Below are 20,632 nucleotides of genomic sequence, written 5' to 3'. Positions count from 1 at the left end.
TCAGTTTGGCACATTTAGGGTTCTTCAACTGTCCCACATAATTTCTGCTCTGTGTACTGAGCCCTCAGCATTCTTTCATAGAAGGTACTTTTCCATTCGGCTCCCACACCTGAACTGACAATCACCCAAAAAACTGCCCATACTGGAGGATCACCTACAAAATCCTGATGTCAGTTATTTTTGCAGCTCATGAATCTTTTCTTTGACGCAAAATGACAGATCTTCACCTGCAGCAACCACATGGTAAATTAATAATGACATTTCCAACACAATATGCTAACAGGTCTTGTTAACCTTAGCTGCCCTGGCTGAGACAGCCTTTGAATGTCCAAAGGAACTATTCAAGAACTGCTAAATAGCCATATTTCAAATGCAACGTCTTGAAAGTCCAGAAGACAGACATACAAGGACTTTCGAGAATTTTTAGAAATTTGTCTAAAACAGCATGTTTTCGGGAAATGATTATGTTGCAATTTAGAGAACAGTCATTAACTTTTTGCAAGATACGTAATTTTCGTAGTTTGTTTCTCATTCTTTCATGTCGTGGGTCAAATATATGACAATTCTATAAATTACCTGAATCCTCTGAATTTGTTTCACCAATTAGTATCTTGTTAAAATTTTAGAGTATCACTTTGGTGATTATTTTTTTTTTAATTCCATGTTTTTACCCTCTTGGTTGCCTTACTCTGAGGTTATATGCTACCCACTGTACATTGTCTGCAGACTAGGGTCTGAATCTTAAAATACTTTTTATTAAACTGCCTTATAAAAATTACCAGAACTTAGGAAAACAGTCCATTATTATTGCAAAAAGAAGAGAGGAAGAGCAAACTGAGGGAAAGAGCACAGCTCAAAATGCAGAGCCACAAAGTACATGAGGATGCAAAGAGTATTGACATGCACACAAAGTTATCACAGTTTCAAGCTGACTAAAGTGTAAACCACCAGTATTTTGTGAGTTCTCCCAGGCTATTATTTGCTCTGGAGAATGAAAGCCTTTTTGTAGGCAACAAACACAGCTCTGTGTGAAATGAATCTCCCCACGCTGAGAAGCAGATACACCACACTTCATTTTGTTATTGTTCAATGCTCATGACATACTTCCTACAAATTATTCAAGTTGTGTTGCAGAGATAAAATAATTTGTTTCCTCCTGAACTTTTGTACCTTTTTGCACATCACCATAGCCTAAAATGGCGTCCCAAATGCTGGTGAACAGATGCTGTCTCCAGCAAGAAGCTTGAATACTATTATCCTGATTTTATAGATAAGGAAAGAAAACATAGGAACATTTAGTTCAAAGTATGACAGTTTTCAGTGAGCAATTTGAGATATCCATGTCTTTATATCTCACAATAGTTTGTAGAATATAACAGCTTCTCTGTCTGAAACACAGCTACTGGCATTTTCAGCAACAGCTGCAGATGAGCAGCATTTCTGTGAGTGCAATTCCACGATCTCAATGTTTCTGCATAAAATCAAGCAGCCACCTGTGGAAGATCTTCACCCCCCACTCCCATAAGGACTTGTCTCAGCGTAAGTCTTTTGCAGAGAAAAGAAAAACCACTCTAATTTCCCCAGGGTAGCATTAAACCACCTTGACCATGAGAACGCCTCCTTTGTCTTTCTGCAATCCTCCATTTCATTCATTATGCAACCTCCATCCCCTTTGTTACACACCACTGTTTCATCTCTCCCCAGAGAGCAGAGAAACAAGAGTTCCAGTGGGAAAGCAGTATTTGACCAGTTAATATATCCTCATCAATTAATGCAAGCTTGAAGTGACACTCTACAGCTTCAAGTCTCCATTTCAGAATTATTTCTGGTTTTAAGAGGCAGTTTAAAAACAAAGCACCTTACCACTCACCCATGTCCAGCCTTCTTGCTCAAGTCCCAGCTGCCCCTAATCCTGATCACAGCTCGGTCTCTCCCCTCATCTGCTGTCTCCCTGTTACAGCTTTCCACTCGTTTTCTCTCCTTGTCCCATTCTGCTTGTCCAGTGAAGATCTCAACTTTTCTCCTCCCTGTTCCAGCTGTTCTAGTCTATCTAATGTTCAGCTTTTGTAGAGACCTCAGAGTCTGTACAAATAACTACAAGTGGACTGAAGACTGCACAAAGTTGTACAGGTACTAAATTCAGTGTTGCAGCTAAACAGCTGCTCTTAAGCGTTTGTTCTCTCTCTTTAAATTACTCTGTGATCCTAGGTCTCCATCCCAGGTCTCTACTCTACTTCTACTGCACTTCCCTGGACACTTGAAAGCAAGTTCAATTAAGTTTTGTCAGTTTTGTGTATCATCTGTTCAATTACGTTTAAAAAACTCCTCAAACAATGCTCCTTTCTTATTTCACTGCTAACTCAAAAAAAACCTCCCACACACTGACTTCAACAGATTTTGAGGTGGACATTTCCCCTACCACCCAGACAAAACTCACTACTCTCAGCCTGGCTTCAAACTCTGGCGTTTGATCAAGCTCTGAACAAACTGAACAAGCAAAGGAAAATGCTCATGTGATGGAAAAACACTTTTTACACAAAGTCAGTCCATTTACCCACAATGTTGGTTTACAGCTACTAGATATTTTTAAGAATAGTATGATTATTAAATACATGGAAGAGCTTTTTAAAATTACACTGATGCAGCTCTTTTGTTCCTTAAGTATTTGTTCATGTGGAACAGCTGAGAAATCTGTTGATATTTTTCTGTCTTGAAAAGAATTACTTGTAGAGCTTGCCAGGTGAAATCCCAAAATATACAGAAGCATGCTTTAGAAAATAAATTCTCATAGCCAATGATAAATATCTGTAGATATTTACAAAGCTTGTTTCTGATGAAATACAAAAACAATAAAGCAGACTACAGTATAGCTGCTAGTCAAAGTGACTCAGAGAAACTGATAGTTTGGGTGAGATTCTGATATTCTTACCAGCTTTACAGCTTCTTATTCCTTGAGTAGTCCCATTAGCTTCAGAGGGATTATTTAGGAAGCAAGGTGCTGCAGTTCATTACCAGTAAGGATATCAGAATCTTACATAAGAAAGAAAAAAAGAAAAGGAAAGGAAAAAAAAAAAAGCTGTTAACTACAATTACCAGAATCCACTAGTAAGTCATTTTATTGGACATCATTTGATGAGTATAAGAAAAAAAATAATTAGTCTATGATAAAGTAGCCAGTTGCCTCAAAAACCTTTAAAAAAGGTTTTTGTCTTAAAAAAACAAAAAATCTATATTCATTACACGGTCTGAAGTTGATGTCACTGGCAAATAAATTGAAACAGCTTTGAGCACTACTAGCCTGACTTGAGAGTCATCCCTCTTCTAGGGAATGATTCTGTTATAAAAGCATAATCACATGCACAGGAACACTCCTGTGCTTTATTTGGATGACGTAATTTTAAGAACTGAGACCTTCTATTTGCTCTAATCATGTAAGTGGGTGTGAAACTAGTAATATCTGAAGCATTAAATATATAGTCACGTGTATTTGCAAAATATGAAATAAGGTCTTTGTTGAGTGTACGTCTCTGTCATTGGGAAAATGAGGCAGATATTGCAGAGATAAGGGAAGAATGATATGACTCCAGTGTGTGTATGAATGCAGCAATGGGCAAGAGCAGTATACTGGGAGGTAACTGACATGACCTATCCAAAACTCAGAGCCCTGGATTAACATTAACAATGATGCTCACAAAACTTTCTTCTGTCCTGCTTTTAAGGGGTTTTGCTATCTAAGGGGATTTTAAATTTTTTTCTGTTACTTTTCTCTTGCATTAATAAATCTGAAACTAAGTAACATCTCTTCTCCTATTACAAGTCTTGTTTTTCAAAGACCATGAATTAGCTTAGTTGTCTTTAGTGCTGTGTGTCACCTCAGACTTGCCTTCAATAAAGCTCCTGGTTGTAACCCCATGCAAGCCCACTTGGTGTTCATTACCAAGGAAAACAATTCAAAGAAAGATAAATAAATTCCTCTTCTAGAATGCCTGACTCTAGCTGACCTAGAACTGCTGGACTTAAAAACAGACATATGTTCATGTGCCAGGTGAGGTTACATCTCCCGTCTGACAAAAAATGTCTGTCTTGTCTGTCAGGTTAGGTAATTTCCTGACTTTATCATACAAATCCCAAACTAAATGGGGGATATGGAAAGTAAGAAAGGTGTTTCTCTGTAATGTTTTAATAGGACTTTCTCATTCACCATTAACTCCACTAACTTGAGAAGGAAGAGGATGAAACAGATCTCTAGCATTTTTACGAGATCAAGCTCCACAAGCGAACAAACCTGATCACCTCCACCCCCCCATTCAAGATATACCAACTCTGCCAAATTTACCTTAGTATTTGTTTCTTAAAAGAAATCATAGAGCCTTCTGAAAATATCAGTAACAAATGGCATGCTAATGTGCTAAAGGGCCTTGACAGAAATTTGACAAAATGAATATAAAATGCTTATAGTCTTCAAATCATACTGCCTTATTTAGGAGTTAATTAGGTAAAACAGAACAAAACACTGAAAAGCAAGCACAAAATGCAGCAATTCAAGACTTTTACCAAGCAAATTTGCAAACTTTCAGTTATTAATATAAACCCTTTAAAACCATGTAAATAATTAATCCTACATAAATTTCATATGTATTAAATACTATTAATGATTATTATATATAACAGATAATTTAATTTAAATATTTAAGATACTCCAGTATATTCAGAAGAGCAGAGCTAAGACTAACCACATGTTACTCTGATTATATAAAGCACTCATTTTATAAAGCACTGATTTTTGGAATTAAATTCCAAATCAGTAAGGCATGCAAAATTTGGAAGAGGAGTGCTAAATACTAAATTCCAAGACCATTAGCTTTCCATTAAAAGTTTATTCCTACAGATGAAAAAAAGTGGATGTCTGCATTCCAAAAAACAACACAAATCAAATTACTAGGAAGACCCTATTTTTTCGATAACCTTGTAAATCATTACCAGTCCTAAGAATAACATTTAAACAGAACAGCCTCACTCCAGGTTTTCTCATTTCTCAATATTTTCATTTGCACAAATACATGTAGACCTATGATTTTGCTTCAAGCATCACATCACATCTCACAGAGTCTAACAGTTACTCATTCACTTGCAACACAAGCAAACAGGCCTGCAGTGTCCCTCATTTGTTCCTCAGGTGTAATCCTTAGCACTGAGTTCCCTGCTGTACTTTTGATTAACCATATTCCATTGTGCTGGTAAAAGCTTCAAGAATACAGGTCAAAGCACAATCTTCCCCCAAGGCACATGAATAACTCCAAAGAAAGACTAATAGCCTAAGAAAGGCCACAGCCATAAGTGAATGTTAATTGCTATGACACCAGATTCTGCAGTGTCAAGCCCATTAACTTTGATATGGATTGTTTTTCCTTCTGTCAAGGGCTGAGCTCAGTATGCTTGAGTTTACCTGGTCAAAATCCAGTTCTAACACATTGTTTTACTGTCTCCTCACAAAATAAGTATAGAAACATTTTAATTTCAAACCACAGCAACAAATACTTATTGAGAAACAGACTGATGCAGACCCTTGTGATGTTCTTCAGCAATCCCTGGAATCCCTAATGAAAGGGGATTTTGCTGTGACCCACACATTCAGGACTGCCCACTAGTTCTAGAGACTGACTATGTATCTTCAGTCCCTGGGTTCTGAAGCAGAAAATAACCCTACATATGTGGATCCTCATGGCCGTGAGACCCCTGTGTTCAGTGGGGTTCTGTTCAAGAGCCTGTGAGAGACCATGACAGGCTCTGCTTTAAGCTATGGAAATACTTTTGCATGGACCTAATTCTGCTGACTTTTTTTTTTTTTAAATAAATAATTTTAATAGGAGTTAAATATGTACTGTGCATGAAGGAGTAAGTCAAACATTAGATTTGGCAAACTTCTGGCTTTGTTAACTACTTGAAGGGGAGTATAAATATGTTACAGAATGGTATTTCAAAAGAGAAAAAGCAGTAAAAGAAGCTAGAAAAAGGAAAAAGAAGTTTATACCAAAAGAAACGTGACTCTGTAGCTACAAGATCTACCTTCTGCAGATTATCCCATAAACGTGGTCTGAAAAATAAGCACTTTTACTTACAACTTATGGTGATGCCAAGTTCCACATTATGCTTCTTTGGTAGTTTCACATGAAATGTTCCACTGCTTGGTATAACTGATTCTATAAAAAAATATTTTAAACGTTAGATAATTTTTAAGGCACAGCAATTCCACGAGCATGGAACTACATATGTAAGCTGATGAAATCACATCAGAGTCACAAGGTAGTGATGAAACATGGATGCTAAACGAAGGAGGTAGGACCCACGAAGTACGATTTATAACTCTACTGGTAATTTCACAGTAACTCAGTTTTTCTGAAGGTTTAACTGAATTTGTGGAGATTGCATGGGCCAGCAGGCAGCTGACACTGCAGGTTTTTAGCTCGTATCCAAGTTCTGTAAGCACACGTGAAAATTTTACTGCTGGCAGACAGCTTTTAATTAGAAGGACAGGAGATTGAGTCGTAAAGATTTCCAACCTGTGTTGCTGCAGGACTAACACTTATTTTTAACTGTCCACTAAGGTAACTGCCATGGTTTTAACATCTAGTGGGAAGAAAAGGAATCCAGTGGGGAAGTGCACACATGTAATGTGTACTTGTTCGATATAAGCCGTTTGTGACTTCATGGGTATATCTTGTATGCTTAAACACATTGCAGAATAAAGGAATGCCATTAGTAATAATACTCATCAGCAAAATTAACAATGATTCTTCTGGCCTTTATTAATTCAGTTTCTATTATTTTATTTAGAGATACTGTAAGTGAAACACCTCAGAGTTTTTTGCTTATCCACCCTTTTTAATACTTTTCTGTCTTGCAAAGCATTTCATTATTTGGCCTGTAGAAGATTTATCTCTGCTTAGCAGAACATTTCCATCTCAGGGCAGAAAAATGTCTGGAAATAACTCAGAGGAGAGACAGTCACCAGATCTTACTACAGGACCTTTCATTTCTATTTGCTTTCTGAAGTACTCTGCAGGGCTGTGCGAAATGAGAAAGCTGTAAAAAACCACGTTTCAAATAAGTCACTTGAAAACGGAATGGTGTAGATGTGAGAAGAAAGCCTCTACCTCAGATGCCTCACACTTGCAATGTACTTGGGATTTATTCCTTCATTTTTCTTGCAAGACAGAATAACAGGACATTCATACCTGCAACATCAAATTCTATTTCCAAAGTGACCTTGTTGGTGATAGAGGAGTCTCTGAGCAGTTGATTGGCCTCATCAAATGTGCTGTCTTCTGTTGGGATACCATTTATTGACACTATTCTGTCTCCTATTTGCAGCACTCCACACCTTGGTACAAAATGATACAAAACAATCATCAGATGTGCATGTTACCAGAACCAGCAATATCGTAGAATCACAGAATCATTTAGGTTGGGAAAATCCTTTAAGATCACTGAGCCCTACCAATAAACCCAGCACTGCCAAGTCCACCTTTTCTGTGTGGAATTGCCATATTTACATGTCTTTTAAATACCTCCAGGGATTATGTCTGAACTACTTCCCTGGGCAATCTGTTCCAGTGCTTGACAACCTTTTTCAGTGAAGAAATGTTTCCTAATATCCAATCTAAACCTCCCCAGGAAAACTGAGGCAATTTCCTCTAGTCCCGTTGCGTTTTATCTGGGAGACCAATCCCCTGGCTACATCCTCCTTTCAGACAGCTGTGAGGAGCTGTAAGGTTCTCCCTGAGCCTCCTTTTCTCCAGATTACACGCCCCTGGCTCCCTCAGGTGCTCCTTGTTAGACTTGTGCTCCAGACCCTTCACTAGCTCCACTGCCTTTCTCTGGACACACTCCAGCCTCTAATGTCTTTCATATAATGAGGGGCCCAGAACTGAACACAGGACTTGAGGTGCAGCCTCACTGATGCCAAGCACTGGGACACAATCACTTCCCTGGTCCTGCTGGCCACACAGTTTCTGATACAAGCCATCTGATTAAACACATTCAACCTAACCCTAAAGGGTAGTTGTAGCATAGCAGCTCAACACTCTTTTAGGCACAGAAGTTGCTGCCCCTTTGCACCACAACACTATCAAGCACTCCCAGTACGGGTCATGCTCCCTAGGTGCTGGGACCTAGGGGTCTTCCTGCTTCCACCCCCCCCTACAGACATCATCTGTGCCTCTGACCCTGGGTGGCAGGTGAAATGGCAGCTGGTACTTGTCTGTGCAACTACTATCATACTCATGGCATGATTAAATACATATACAAGCATAAAAATGCAATTTAAATAATTAGTAAGTCAAAACTGTGGTATTCCCTAAGATTTGATTCTGTACCAAAACTGAACAGAGCTGGATATAACTTTCCCCCCGGCATGCTCAATTATCACTATTTTGACTTCAATAATGTTTCTGATTGGTTTTTTTTTTCCCTTTGCATGAATATAGCTTCCAGTCTCCTTCTGGAGGACTCTGTATGGTAAGAACCCTGGTGCTTGTCATTTCATAGCTGATCAAGTGCATGAAACACCACTGCAAACAGAAAGTGTATTCCTTGCCCCACTCCACTGAGCAAGGCCTTGCAATTCGTCACAAACTGGAAGAAAGCAACAAGCACAAAGTACCCGAGGAACGCTCCCCACACGTATTTAGCAGTCAATTAAAGTGCCTCACCTTTCTGCCGGACTGTCAGCCTCAATATAGGAAATGAGAGGTGGAGAAGACAAGGTCTCAGTAGCGAACACGCTACCCTGGAGCTGTATCCCAAACCCTACTATGGGGTCTGCTGTCAGCACTACTTCTGTGGTTTCTGTGTGCACGACCTGCCCAGCCAAACCAACAGTGCTAGAGGCTAAAGACACTATAAAACAGAGCAGACCAGGAGGAAAGACATTCATATGCAGCAGAAATACCATTCTTTTTGAGAAAATTGATCTGTACAATAATTCTAGTCAATGAAACATCTCTTTTAAAGTCAACTTAGGCTAAAGTTTATAAATTATGTATAAACAGTTATGACGTATAAGGTAACAGAAACCATCTGGTTGTATGTTAAAATGCAAAGAGATAGTTCTTGTACTGAGTAAAATAAACATGTCTGATATCCCCACTCCAAAAATCTCAGGACATTCTTGAATTCTGTTTGCATTAGGTTTGAGGCATAGATGAGCAGAACTTTTAACAGGAATTGGAGGCACAAGCCCAGCTGTTATTCAGGCAGATTCCTCTTTTGAACATCTCACAGCAATGCATTGCTAGCAACAAAGCACATGGACCAGGCTTGCTTGCAAGAAGTAAGGATGCCTTCTTCTTGTGCATGTTTACTGTAAGTCAGCAATTTGTTAGGCTAACTGGGCAGTGTAAGGAAGTTGAACAAACCACTCTGTTTTAGCAACCAGTATATCTCAAGAGATTGTGAGAAAAAAAGTTCTGTGGGGTCTCTCAAAGCCACTGGGGTCCCTTCTGTGAGAAACTCAGGCAGCTACTTCTGTTTTCCTGCTTCACTCACACTTTTTCTGAAAGGCTGCAGTACAGAACAAATCAAGACAAAAACAACACTGAGATTCAGTGCAATTACCTATGAAAGGAGGAGACTGCACCTTTGCTTCCTTGATCTCTGTCTAAATGTATATTGCATCACTGTTTGAATTCCCCCAGTGACAAACTAATGCCTTTCATTATGTCATACACAAAAAGCCAGAGTTTTTCAATTCCTGTTCAGTAATGATAATCCCTCCAGTGCCAAGGATTTGGAATGGTTTTCTGTTATCAACCTATGTCATTACCCCTCCATCTCTAATTTCCTTCAAAACCCATTTCTGCCTGCAGCAGCCACTAAGAATTAGATAAAATTTCATGGCTTATCTGAGGGATTGTTTACCTGTGCATTTTTTTTTTTCTCTTAGATGTGGGAAAAAAAATTTTGACATTATAGATATTATTAGCAGAACTGTACAAAGATGTCGGAGGTTATATAAATATTTCCCCACACTTTGGGGCTGCAAGCGTTAGACTTTTGGTCTATATCAGTTAGTATACATCTGCTTGGGTTGGCAATGACAGTTCTTTGCAAAATTTTTACTTGTCAAAAACCTCACAACTTTCTGTTTTCTCCCAGCAAAGCTCCTTTCCACTCTGAAACCATCTTTTCAAAATTACTGTGAATTCTTCCTCATATCTTGTTTTGTTTCCTTTGTAAGAATTGTGCATTATTTCAGATACTCAGTAGCTTCCTTCTTACTGTTTTCTTTATCTGCACTCAATAAGACATGCTTATACACAAATGCAAATACTAAAAATCTGTTCTTAGAAACTTCCATCGGCTTTAGCACTTAGTGCATGTGAGAAATAGATTTCTCCAGCCCTCACTGCTGCAAAGGCTAAAATATAACTAAACCAAATAAATTAATGTAATACCTAACACACCTTCTAGAAACATCTAAATTTAGGGCTTCCAATCTCAGAAAAGTTCCATTTTCCTTTTCCTAAAGGTCATATAACAATTACTTGTTAACTTCATCTCTGTTTCTCATCGCTTATGTCTCTATTCCCTCCATGCAGCAGGTGTCTAGCTGACTGTAACCTTCTTACTCTTTTTATAATGTCCTACCAGGAACTTAAATGTCTCATAAAATTTATTTTACTTTTAGGACAGTCAAAGTTTTAATTCACATTGGGAAATTAAGTAGCTATCTGTGGGATCTAAAACTCACTCTGGTAAACATTTTGATGATGTCAACACTTAAGTGTGACAATTAGGAACTGCTTCCACTCCCAAAGAAAATGAAAGAGAAACAGGAACAAAAAAACCCCAAAAAAACCAGATATGAAAACATCCTTTCCTAATCATGTAACTACAACAGCTATCTCCTAGACTGTAGAAAATGTCACAGGTACCCAAACCCAAGACTTAGGGCATGTTGGGGTTTGCAACTCAAGAGTAACTGTAGCAAGAAACACTGAAATTTTTTTGGCTCCTTGATGGATTAGAAGTTTTACAGGCCAGGAAGCAGTGCTGTTGATTTTAAAAGGGGATATAGATGTGTTTGCAGTTCCAGTGAATACTGGTTGCTATTGCTATGGGTACATTCCAGCATACTTGTATAGTTCTCATCTAACTCTTAGCAACATTCCTGGGAGCTGGTTTGCTATAAGCTCTGCAGTTATGTAAATAATGATCTTGAATTTGAAAATTATGTACTCGTTACTTTTATGCCTGCAGTTATACAAGACGCACAGCAAGATGTGTTTCAAGGTGCATATGTGGATTATTATGCCTCCAGTCTCCCACTCTGACCCATAAGAAACTGAAAAATGTTCACAATTCCTCCTGTTAGCTGTTGAGAAAAGAGCACCCATGCATGTCTAACACCCTTTCCAATCTCTACCAGATATGCAACCCTAGTAGTGTCAATTGGTATAAATTATATCTCGCTTCCAACTACTAATAGGGACCTATTAAAAAATACTTCAGGATTTAGCCTTAATGAAATAATAATCCAAGTGTTTCCACAATGAATCCCAAACTTTGTAAACAAACAAACAAACAAGCAGAGGAAGAATAAAAACTGAAAACAAGTGGCGTAAAAAAAGCACGTGGCAGCAGGGCATGCCCTCAATTTTTACAGCCATGTGTTTAGAAAGATCTGTATAACTAATGCAATGATTCTTAAATCATGGCCATAAAAGTCTTGTAACCCCTTGTGCCATCACACTTCATGAATTATGCCACAATCACATTATGTTATGCAAGTATTCTTAAATAAATGGCAATGTAAGCTTTAAAGCAACCTACATATTTTTATTCCCAAGTGTCATTTTAAAAGATTTATTAAAATTTACCTTAATAAAACCCTCAAATTATCCAACTGGATTAAAGAAAAAAAAAATCCCACTAAAATTAAGAGTGTGTTACACCTTTTCCATGAAAAGCACAGCAGTCAATCTACCTGGTTCTCATGAGCCTCCCACAAAGAGAGAGGGGCAAGGTTTTCCAAGTCTTGTTGATGAATAGTGGAAAGGTACAGGACTGGATATTCTCTATCCTGGTCCCTTGTAGCACATTCAGAGTAGTGTGGGTCCCTTAAATTGGCTGTCACTGCTGTCACAAGCATGGGTATAAGTCTACTAACAGAGAAAGGAAGTCTGCACAGCCTGACAAGCAAACTCACAAAAAGAGCAAACAAGTCTGTCTGGCCAGCCAACTCCTCCAAAGCCAGTTCTGGTTCGGGGTTGTTGATGTAGACACTGGTTGCAGGGAGGCACTGACCACTAAGTGGTGGGGCCAGTTCCACATATTTCGTAATGCTCTTTATCAAGACCTCACAATGTGAAGGTGTAATGAACTACCACACAACAGAGCCTCGTCCTAACTTCTCTTATCTAGAGATTTGTTTACTCATAGCAGCTTGTCATCCCCAGGGCCTTCTGACTTGAAGAATCTTTTAGGTGGGCTACAGTGTTTATGTGACTGTCCCACTTAAATGCCACATCACTGGCCTTGTTTTGAGTCTTTGCAGGATAACATGGTCAAGGATTCCTTGAAGGAAAAATATCTGAAAAATTTAACAATGCAAGTTACAGCTGTGTCCAAGATCCATAACAGGATTAGCTTTCAGGATTTCATCCTCTGTTGAACAAGCTACAACATAGCACAATTGACGAACTATTTTTTGCATTGATTTTACTATTCAAATCAATTAATACTAGTGTAACACTACTACTGTTTCTCACGTACAGATAAGAACATGTAAGACCTGGACCTCTACTGATACCATAGCATGACAGACAGTTTCTCCCCGTGACCCAAAAGAATGCATTAGAAGCTAACATGTCCATAGATGAGCTGTGAAAAATGGCTGATCGGATTAAAAATAAAAAATGCACTTACAAGCAAATGTTATGCAAAAATATGTGCTTTACAAAAGAAATAAGAAAAGCAAGCAACAAAAACTGCAAGAAAGCAAAACCTCAGTTCCTCTCTAATGTATTCTCACAATTCCATAGTGATTGCCCTTAGAAGCTGCTGGTTTGCTCTGGTTTTACTATGACCATGGGGAATCTTTAAAACACAGCAGCAGTGCTGTAATGTGCAGCAGCTCAGTTCTTCCAGAGTGGACTTCTGAACCTTGTTATCCAGAGCAAATGATTTACAGAGCAGTTCTCACTTCCCTCCTCTGGAGGAACTGAGCTGCTGTGGGTCACATGAAGATGGACAAGCCAGTAAGAGGTGGCACTTACACGGAGCCTGGGAAAAAATGCACTGACATGGCCACACTCTTTCCGGCCCAGTGAATGCTTAGCAATATGCAAAGTGGAACAGCCTGAATAGATCTACTCTGGACTGGGAAATTACTGACTCACAGGCAATCCATGCTTTGAATCCCAGAGAGTGGTCAAACAAGGCTATTTAGTCTTTGCTGTAACTTGCTGCTCTTCCTCACCAAAATGTCTGTACAGGTTGTGGTGTAGATGTAAACAAGCTCTGCCTTCCCTAATGGGATAGCTGGTTGAGCTTACCAGCAATCTGTTTCTGACTATTCAGCTATGAATTCTATTCCCTAATGGAAACTGGAAGAGTTGAAAAAGTTATTTGAAAATCACTTCAGTAATGGTATAACAAACTCTTCCAGAACTGTCTGAAGAAAACATTCCTTTATATATTTCAGATGAGATAGTTATGCTATCTCATATATATATATGAGATATATATGCTCATATATGTAGCATCTACTCATCTCATTTTAGCATTGGACACATATTTTTACCCTTATGTTTCCCTACATCTAACAGAAACTCTCTTCTGCCTAGAATATATGCATATTAATTAAGGTACTGTGTAACTTTTTTGTGTATCTTCCCCCTCCTCCACCCATTAATTCATTGCACATTTTTGAGCAAATGCTGTTACCACCTACAGGAGCTTTTGAAGTCCTTCTTTTTCATCCTCCGCCTCATCATTGTCCCACGTGGGCTGGTGGAGTAGAGGCTGCGAGGTAAGGTCCCCATGTTCAGGGAACTCAGGCTGTAAGCACTCATGGAGGTAGGAGAGAAGGATGAAGACACCAGAGCTGCTGTAAGAAATCAAACACTCGGCATACAGCACTCAGTCTTCCCAGAAGAGTGCGGCACATGCCTGTAACTCATCAATGAATCAAACATTGTATGTAGAGGCTGTGTATGATGCACAGGACTGGTTTGTGCATTTCCAGTAACAAAGACATTAAACCACAGAGGTGACCCTAGGAAAAAGTACAGCCAGCATTTCATGACAACACTTGCTGGAAGCTAACAAAGATAATGTAGGTACAAAAAGTACATCCATAGTATACAGCTTACTTCAAGCAAAGCATGTTAAATTAAATTTTTCAACACATATCCCCGGACTAATGCACATCAATATATCTAGATACACTGATTTTAGAAATGCCTTTTTGTAGTAGGTAATTTCTGACAAAGATTTGTAAGCAATGCTTTGCATTCAAAAATCATGCTTTATATACACTTCTCCAATCCAATGGTCTACTCATACATAGAAGACGACCTGATTAATTCAGAATTTTCAAGCCTTTTCCTGTCTACAAAGGCTGCTTTATTACAGAAAGAAAAAGGTGTAAAATGTCAGAAATAACCTTGGCATGGCTATGAAAAAGTGTAGCATCCATAAAACTGAAAACGTTTTAGAGCCAGAAATGGGAAAAGTATGAGCGAAAGAAGGGAGGGAGGAGGAGGAAGAAGAGGAGGAGGAGAGAGTATGTCAGCAGAAGAAGGGTGGAACATTACGAAGGCTTTTTTGAGGAGGCGCTTTCTGGAATTTCAAGGCTGGCATCCTGCAATGGTCAGGGTGGTAGGTGTTATAATGGTGGTAGGTGAGGAGGCTGCTGTGGCTGTTGGCACACGAATCCCAGGTAAGTTGCCTGTTGCTTCTTTGAACCTTCACTGCCCACATGAAGGGATGATGGAAAATCAGAAAACAAAAGGACCAGAGAAGAGGTAAAACTAACTGAATTGCACAAACAAAACCAAAAAAAACCACAAATCAGAAGTGAAAGAAAATAAACTGAAAATAAAATAAAATTTAAAAATAAAGTAAAATAAAATAAAGTAATAAATAACCTGGTCTTGTCTTCTTATCAGAGGGTGTTAACTTGAGGTGCAGAAATAATATTTTTTCTCAGAAAAAATTCTTCTGATTGGGTTTTTGGTTTTTTGTATTTGTTTTAAAAATGATGACTACTGAATCAATTTCTAATCTCACTCTGGCTTAGGGGCTAAGACTGCAAACTTTATCAGGAAATACTAAGATACTACATATGACCATTAACTGAAGGTTAGTAAGTCTCTTGCATTAATCTATTTTAAAAAGATCAACCAGATACTTTACATGGCATTGCCTAGAATGCAGATGCTTGCTTGCCATTTCAATTTACTGTATTGACATTTTCATTTTGCCACAATCTATTGCTGGCATTATGCTATTCTGTGCAGTAAATGACTTTCCAAGGCCAGCAGCAGGAAAACTCTATCCTGAAACCTCGTTAATGAAGAAAAGAGGTCTTATTGATTAGTAGGATGTGCAATTTTATGTTTTTCCTTGGTTTCTTTTTTTTAACTTGATCTTCAAAAATGATCCTTCACTGGATGAAACTTGAGACCGTATTTGATTATTTAATTGCTGGCTCTATGTATGTAGAATCTGGGATATGCCAAAATTTGAATTTACCAAGAGAACGGGAAGCATTTTAGTTGATGCATCAAATCTTAAAGGAAAGTGACTGAAGTCTCCCTTGATTAAATACAGTATATTCATCATAAAATTCAGCATGTCCGTATCCTTGCTGAATCATAAAGGCACAGTTCAAACTGGGAAGTATTCACTGAATTTTTTGTCTTAAAACACCCATGGGGATTCACCCATACTACAGAATCATGGAATGATTTGGGTTGGAAGGGACCTTAAAGACCATCTTGTTCGAACCCTCCTGCCATGGGAAGGGACACCCTCTACTAGACCAGGTGGCTCAGGGCCCCATCCAACCTGGCCTTGAACACTTCCAGGAATAGGGCAGCCACAACTTGTCTGGGCAACCTGCTCCAGTGCCTCACCACCCTCACAGTGAACAATTTCTTCCAAGTATCTAATCTAAACCTGCCCTTTTCCAGTTTCTATAAAACAGAGTTTGCTGCCTTTGGCCCATGAGCTGTATTACCTGTGTCCCTCTGCTACCTGCTGCACCTATAATGGCTGCAGACATGTCTGTCCCCTTGCTGGCCTTTAGCAGGAGCACAAAACCTTGAGCATTTAGGTTGCACCTACACCTTGTGTTCATATCTTACCCCACGAGACAAAATGAGGGGGGGGAAAGGGTAGCCACATCCAGCACTGTGCCCTGGCAGAAGGAAAGCTGTCCTTTGGTTTCACTTCATATTATATGAGCACTGATCTGCTAATTGCCTGACTGTACTACCCCTTCTGACTCAAAATCGATGCCTATCTCTACAGACTGGATCTAGCATGGAGTGCACACTGGGGAAGGGACAGGGAAAGTGGAGCACAGGGGCTCACCCTGTCCCTGGAGCCTGGTGGGTGGTGGAGACCCTGCAGGCCCTGGAACTGCCTGAGCTGGCCCTGTGTCTTCAGTCAGGCTGCCCTGGAACTGCATCCTTTCCTGAGAACACTCTCTGTGCCCTGGCATGTGCTTGAGTCTAAAGAATTACTTTTTTCCTCCAATATCAAATATCAAAAGTAAGGGAAGGGCGTGATGCCAGTATCAGGCTACGTCTGCGCCCCTGGGGTTCCTCACCCGCTGGCACCACCACCCTCAGGGACTTCGGAAAATCTCATGTCAGCCAGAAAAGTCCCAGAACACCAGAAGCAGCCTGATATGGCCTTATGTGTCTCACAGACTTATCATGTCTTCTCACATGAAACCGTCTCTTCAATTACATGCACAGACAGAGAGGTTTCTTAACTTTAACTATGGTGTAAAAATTAAAATCTGATAAGAACAATGTGGCCAGGTGAATTTTCATTATTTTCAAGCTGCTGTGAGCCTTGTTTAATTAAAAAGACTGCTTCTAGCAGGAAATTATCCTGTAGTCCTTGAGATTTTTTCTTAATGTTTTATTTTATTTTACTGCCAGGAGTAGAGATAAAAATGTCCTACAAAGTGGGAAGGTACACAAATTCAATTTGCTCAGCTTGTAGAAGGATAATCCCAATTCAACAAAAGTTCTGTAAAAGAAAATCCTTTTGTGTGTAACCATAGTAAATTAGTGGTAATTTGAGCTATTCCAACCCCGGGTTGTCTACAGTAAACATAAAACTAATGGGGCAGCCAGAGAAATGAATGTCAGCAGTGCAGTATAAAGGAAAAAAACATGAAAAAAATCCTATCTTTTATAGAGCTCTTCACTTTATTTTAGGGCTGAAATTTCAGTTTATTTTATATACTGACTTTCCTGCCCATTTAAAATTCTGAACATATTCCCACAAGACCAATAACTGAGCTCAGCAGATGCAGCCCTAATGACTCAGCTTATTCCAGACACACCACAGGAGATTTTCACTCTCTGCAGCCTCTAGGCCATACCACACCTGATGAAAGGTTGTTTCCAAGAGGGTACTTGCTTCCATAAAGCTTGTTATATCTTGAATCGGTCATGATATTGGAGCAGCACCACCTGGTGAGGGGCTGGAAAGGGCTGTAAACATTCTAGTTATTCTGCCTTACTGAAGAAAACAACTTTATTACTTTAGGAATACTTTCCCCCAAAAGATGCTCTTATATATCATCTTTAGCAGATCACCTTGATGTGATTTTTTAACATCCAGTTCTTAACTCTGGCATAGCAAGAGCATTGCTTTTTCTAAGCATCTACACTGGTTACTAGCACATTAACAGCATCAATCTGTTTTAAATGTTGGTTAACAAACCAACTGCTTCAAGTAATACGACCATCTACACAAATCACCCGCCCCAGCATTTGTCTTCCCACAAGAAAGTCTTCAAAATTCTTTAACCATCCAGAAATTAATTGTATTACATCTTTGCTTCAAAAAAAGAGATCTGTTTGCAATGTACTGTCATAACTGAAAAGAATGGAAATACATTGCAAATTGGCCTCCATCTCATTCTGCTTGTGCAGTATCACCCTCTGCTCCTGTTGGCCCTAACTGGCTCAAGTAGGAAAGGGAAAGAGCTGAGTAAAGGGAGAACATATAATTGCAAAGGTTACTTCTTGTTCACCCTGGTCTAGGAGAAACTAATGTCTCCTCTGTCACTAGTTCAGTATTCCCCACTCTGGGAAACTGACTAGAGCATCACTTATCAAGAGACAGCCTGGATCTTGGATGGATGTCCCAGAACATTTACCATCACTCACATTTCAAGACCTCAGAAATCTTGTCTTGGTCTAAAGAAGGCAGAAGCACAGTACCACAGGCTCAGAAAAATGACACCACTGGTTCATGCTGCAACCCACGTACCTATTCTTTGTGTATTTGATAACCCTTGTTACTTCTTTGATGTCTATCAATATGTGGTATGTTAGACTGAATTAATGAATTACTGTGAATTAGCCACTTTCTCAGGATTAGTTAGAAGACAAGACAGGCAGCCTCCATCTTCAAATACTAAGACATTTTATATAAATTTGATTCGAAAATGGAAAGCCATTCTATTCAAGCATGTTGGTATGAAATAAGTATCACAGTGAAAAGGTCTGCAATCCAGGGAACTGTTGCCAAACAGTTTCCATAAGCACTGACAGTGAACCCATGAAGCAATCTCAGAAGTCCTTTAAAAGATGACGGCAGTAAATAATAATGCCATTAACAAGAGAAAATATGGGAGGGGTCTATGTATTTAAGGGGAGAACAGGCCTTATTAATGAAGTGACCGTAACTATCAAGCCAATATGCTGAAAATAAGTTGGCTGTGGTACTACTTCCCCACTCTGAATTTAAGAAGCAATGTAGAAATTAATTTACTGAAGTATCTTGTAGCACCCCCAATGATTGCAACAGTAGAGTCAACAGGTGTCCTTATGTACATCTGCAAGTTTGTAGAGCTATTTCTTAGTAAAACATTTCCCTCTCTGGCCATAGGAATCTCAGAGGGTTCATTAAGACCAAGAAAACACAAAGCTGCTTAGAAATTGCAGAAGCATAACCTGGGGAGCTGAAACAACATTTACAGACGTAACTGCAGCGACAGCTTTGACCACTCAGCATGGGCAGGCAAAGTAAAAGAAAGAAAGAGAAAGAGGTATTTGGTGCTACAGATCCTCTTACCGTGCTCTGGGCCTTTCAGTGCTAGCCGTGTCTGGTGGTGGGGAAGTATCTCCAGTTTGACATTATCCGCTGCATTGGCCAAAAACTGCGTTGCTTCCGCCAGCGTACAGTACTCCATGCTGGTGCCATCAATGGACAGAATATGGTCTCCTACATGTAATGCACCACATCTATATAAAAGGGGGAAAACTTGGTATGATCAGGTATGCTCTTTGCTTGCAAAACGAGTTCTTCTGCCTTCAAACTGGTCATGACAACTATGAACGTGTTCTTTTTTTTCAAGAGACATTTGTGTTTTGTAGGCACTGTCACTGGTCAGACTTTATCTCTCTTAATACAAACCTTAAAAACAATTCAGTTAATACAGTATATGCCAAGACATCACTCACAGAACTGCAATGGGGTAGCTGACTCTAAAAATATGTGTGAATGGCAGCAGGATAAAATGAGAAGAGCTTAAGGAGACTCGAATAACTTGGTCACATATCCCTCACACAAGCACCCAGTTCATCATTTTTTGAGTTATAGTTCAAACATTTATTAGTACAAAAGCTGTAAATGATGATGAAATTATGCAGTAGTCAAACAAATAATGAAACCAGGGCTAGCATGGTGACTCTAGGAGTGGGGTAGGGAGGGGGCTATCTGCTAAATCTCGCTGCACTCAAGAGACTGGCTACTGGATGAGTTGAGAAATGCAAACACAGCAGTCAGCATCCCGACGTACCAGTCAAGTGGACAGCTCCTTTAATTGGTTACCCCCTGCGAAATGGGAAAGAACAGAGGGAGAAAATTAAAGCATCCTGCACCATTGAACTGGAGAACACCCCTGGATCAATGGCCGTCACTCTCAAAGTTTCTACTGTAGGGAAAAGCCCACACAGGAGCTGTAGACTCACTGCTACAAGTGGGTGCTACCAAAAGCACCGTTGCCAAAGAGGAGCTACAAGGTAGGGTGGCTGGGGACATGCAGGAGGAATTTGCTGCTGAAACGTAATATTTTAAAAAAATTTAGATAGAGATATGTATATAGAAATATACTGTATATGTAAAAACACACACGCACACACACACACGCACCCCAGGAAAGATCCCACAACTCTGTTCCAGAGGTTCAGACCACTGGGGAAAAATATCTATCTATAATTTTAATGGTTTAAATGGTTTTATTTAAAGGTCTAAATGAAGTGGAAATATTACAGTAAAACAATTTAGAAATACAGAAGCCAGTCTTCCTTATACCCCACTTGTATTCTAAAATATCAGTAAAAGAATCCAGACATAAGGAGTTCCATTTCAC

The 20,632-nt window shown here is 39.3% G+C and overlaps 1 protein-coding gene across 11 annotated transcripts in view; it reads right to left on the bottom strand.

Annotated features, from left to right (window-relative positions):
• GRIP1 (glutamate receptor interacting protein 1) overlaps positions 1–20,632 on the bottom strand; it is a 323,862-nt gene that overhangs the window by 28,630 nt on the left and 274,600 nt on the right. For 8 of the 11 annotated variants that reach the window (XM_032105201.1, XM_032105206.1, XM_032105198.1 and 5 more), the window contains 5 exons: positions 19,333–19,502; positions 13,955–14,110; positions 8,712–8,898; positions 7,236–7,381; positions 6,120–6,200 (listed from right to left, as the gene is read on the bottom strand). In XM_032105201.1, coding sequence (XP_031961092.1) covers positions 6,120–6,200; positions 7,236–7,381; positions 8,712–8,898; positions 13,955–14,110; positions 19,333–19,502 — 740 coding nt within the window. Of the gene's footprint in view, positions 1–6,119; positions 6,201–7,235; positions 7,382–8,711; positions 8,899–13,954; positions 14,111–14,819; positions 14,976–19,332; positions 19,503–20,632 lie in introns of all 11 variants that reach the window. The other 3 variants (XM_032105209.1, XM_032105199.1, XM_032105205.1) reach the window with 3 other exon arrangements.

Source organism: Corvus moneduloides, chromosome 4, assembly GCF_009650955.1.
Source record: "Corvus moneduloides isolate bCorMon1 chromosome 4, bCorMon1.pri, whole genome shotgun sequence".
NCBI lineage: Eukaryota > Metazoa > Chordata > Aves > Passeriformes > Corvidae > Corvus > Corvus moneduloides.
Note: the sequence above shows the minus strand (reverse complement) of the source record. Positions and strands in the feature narration are given on the sequence as shown.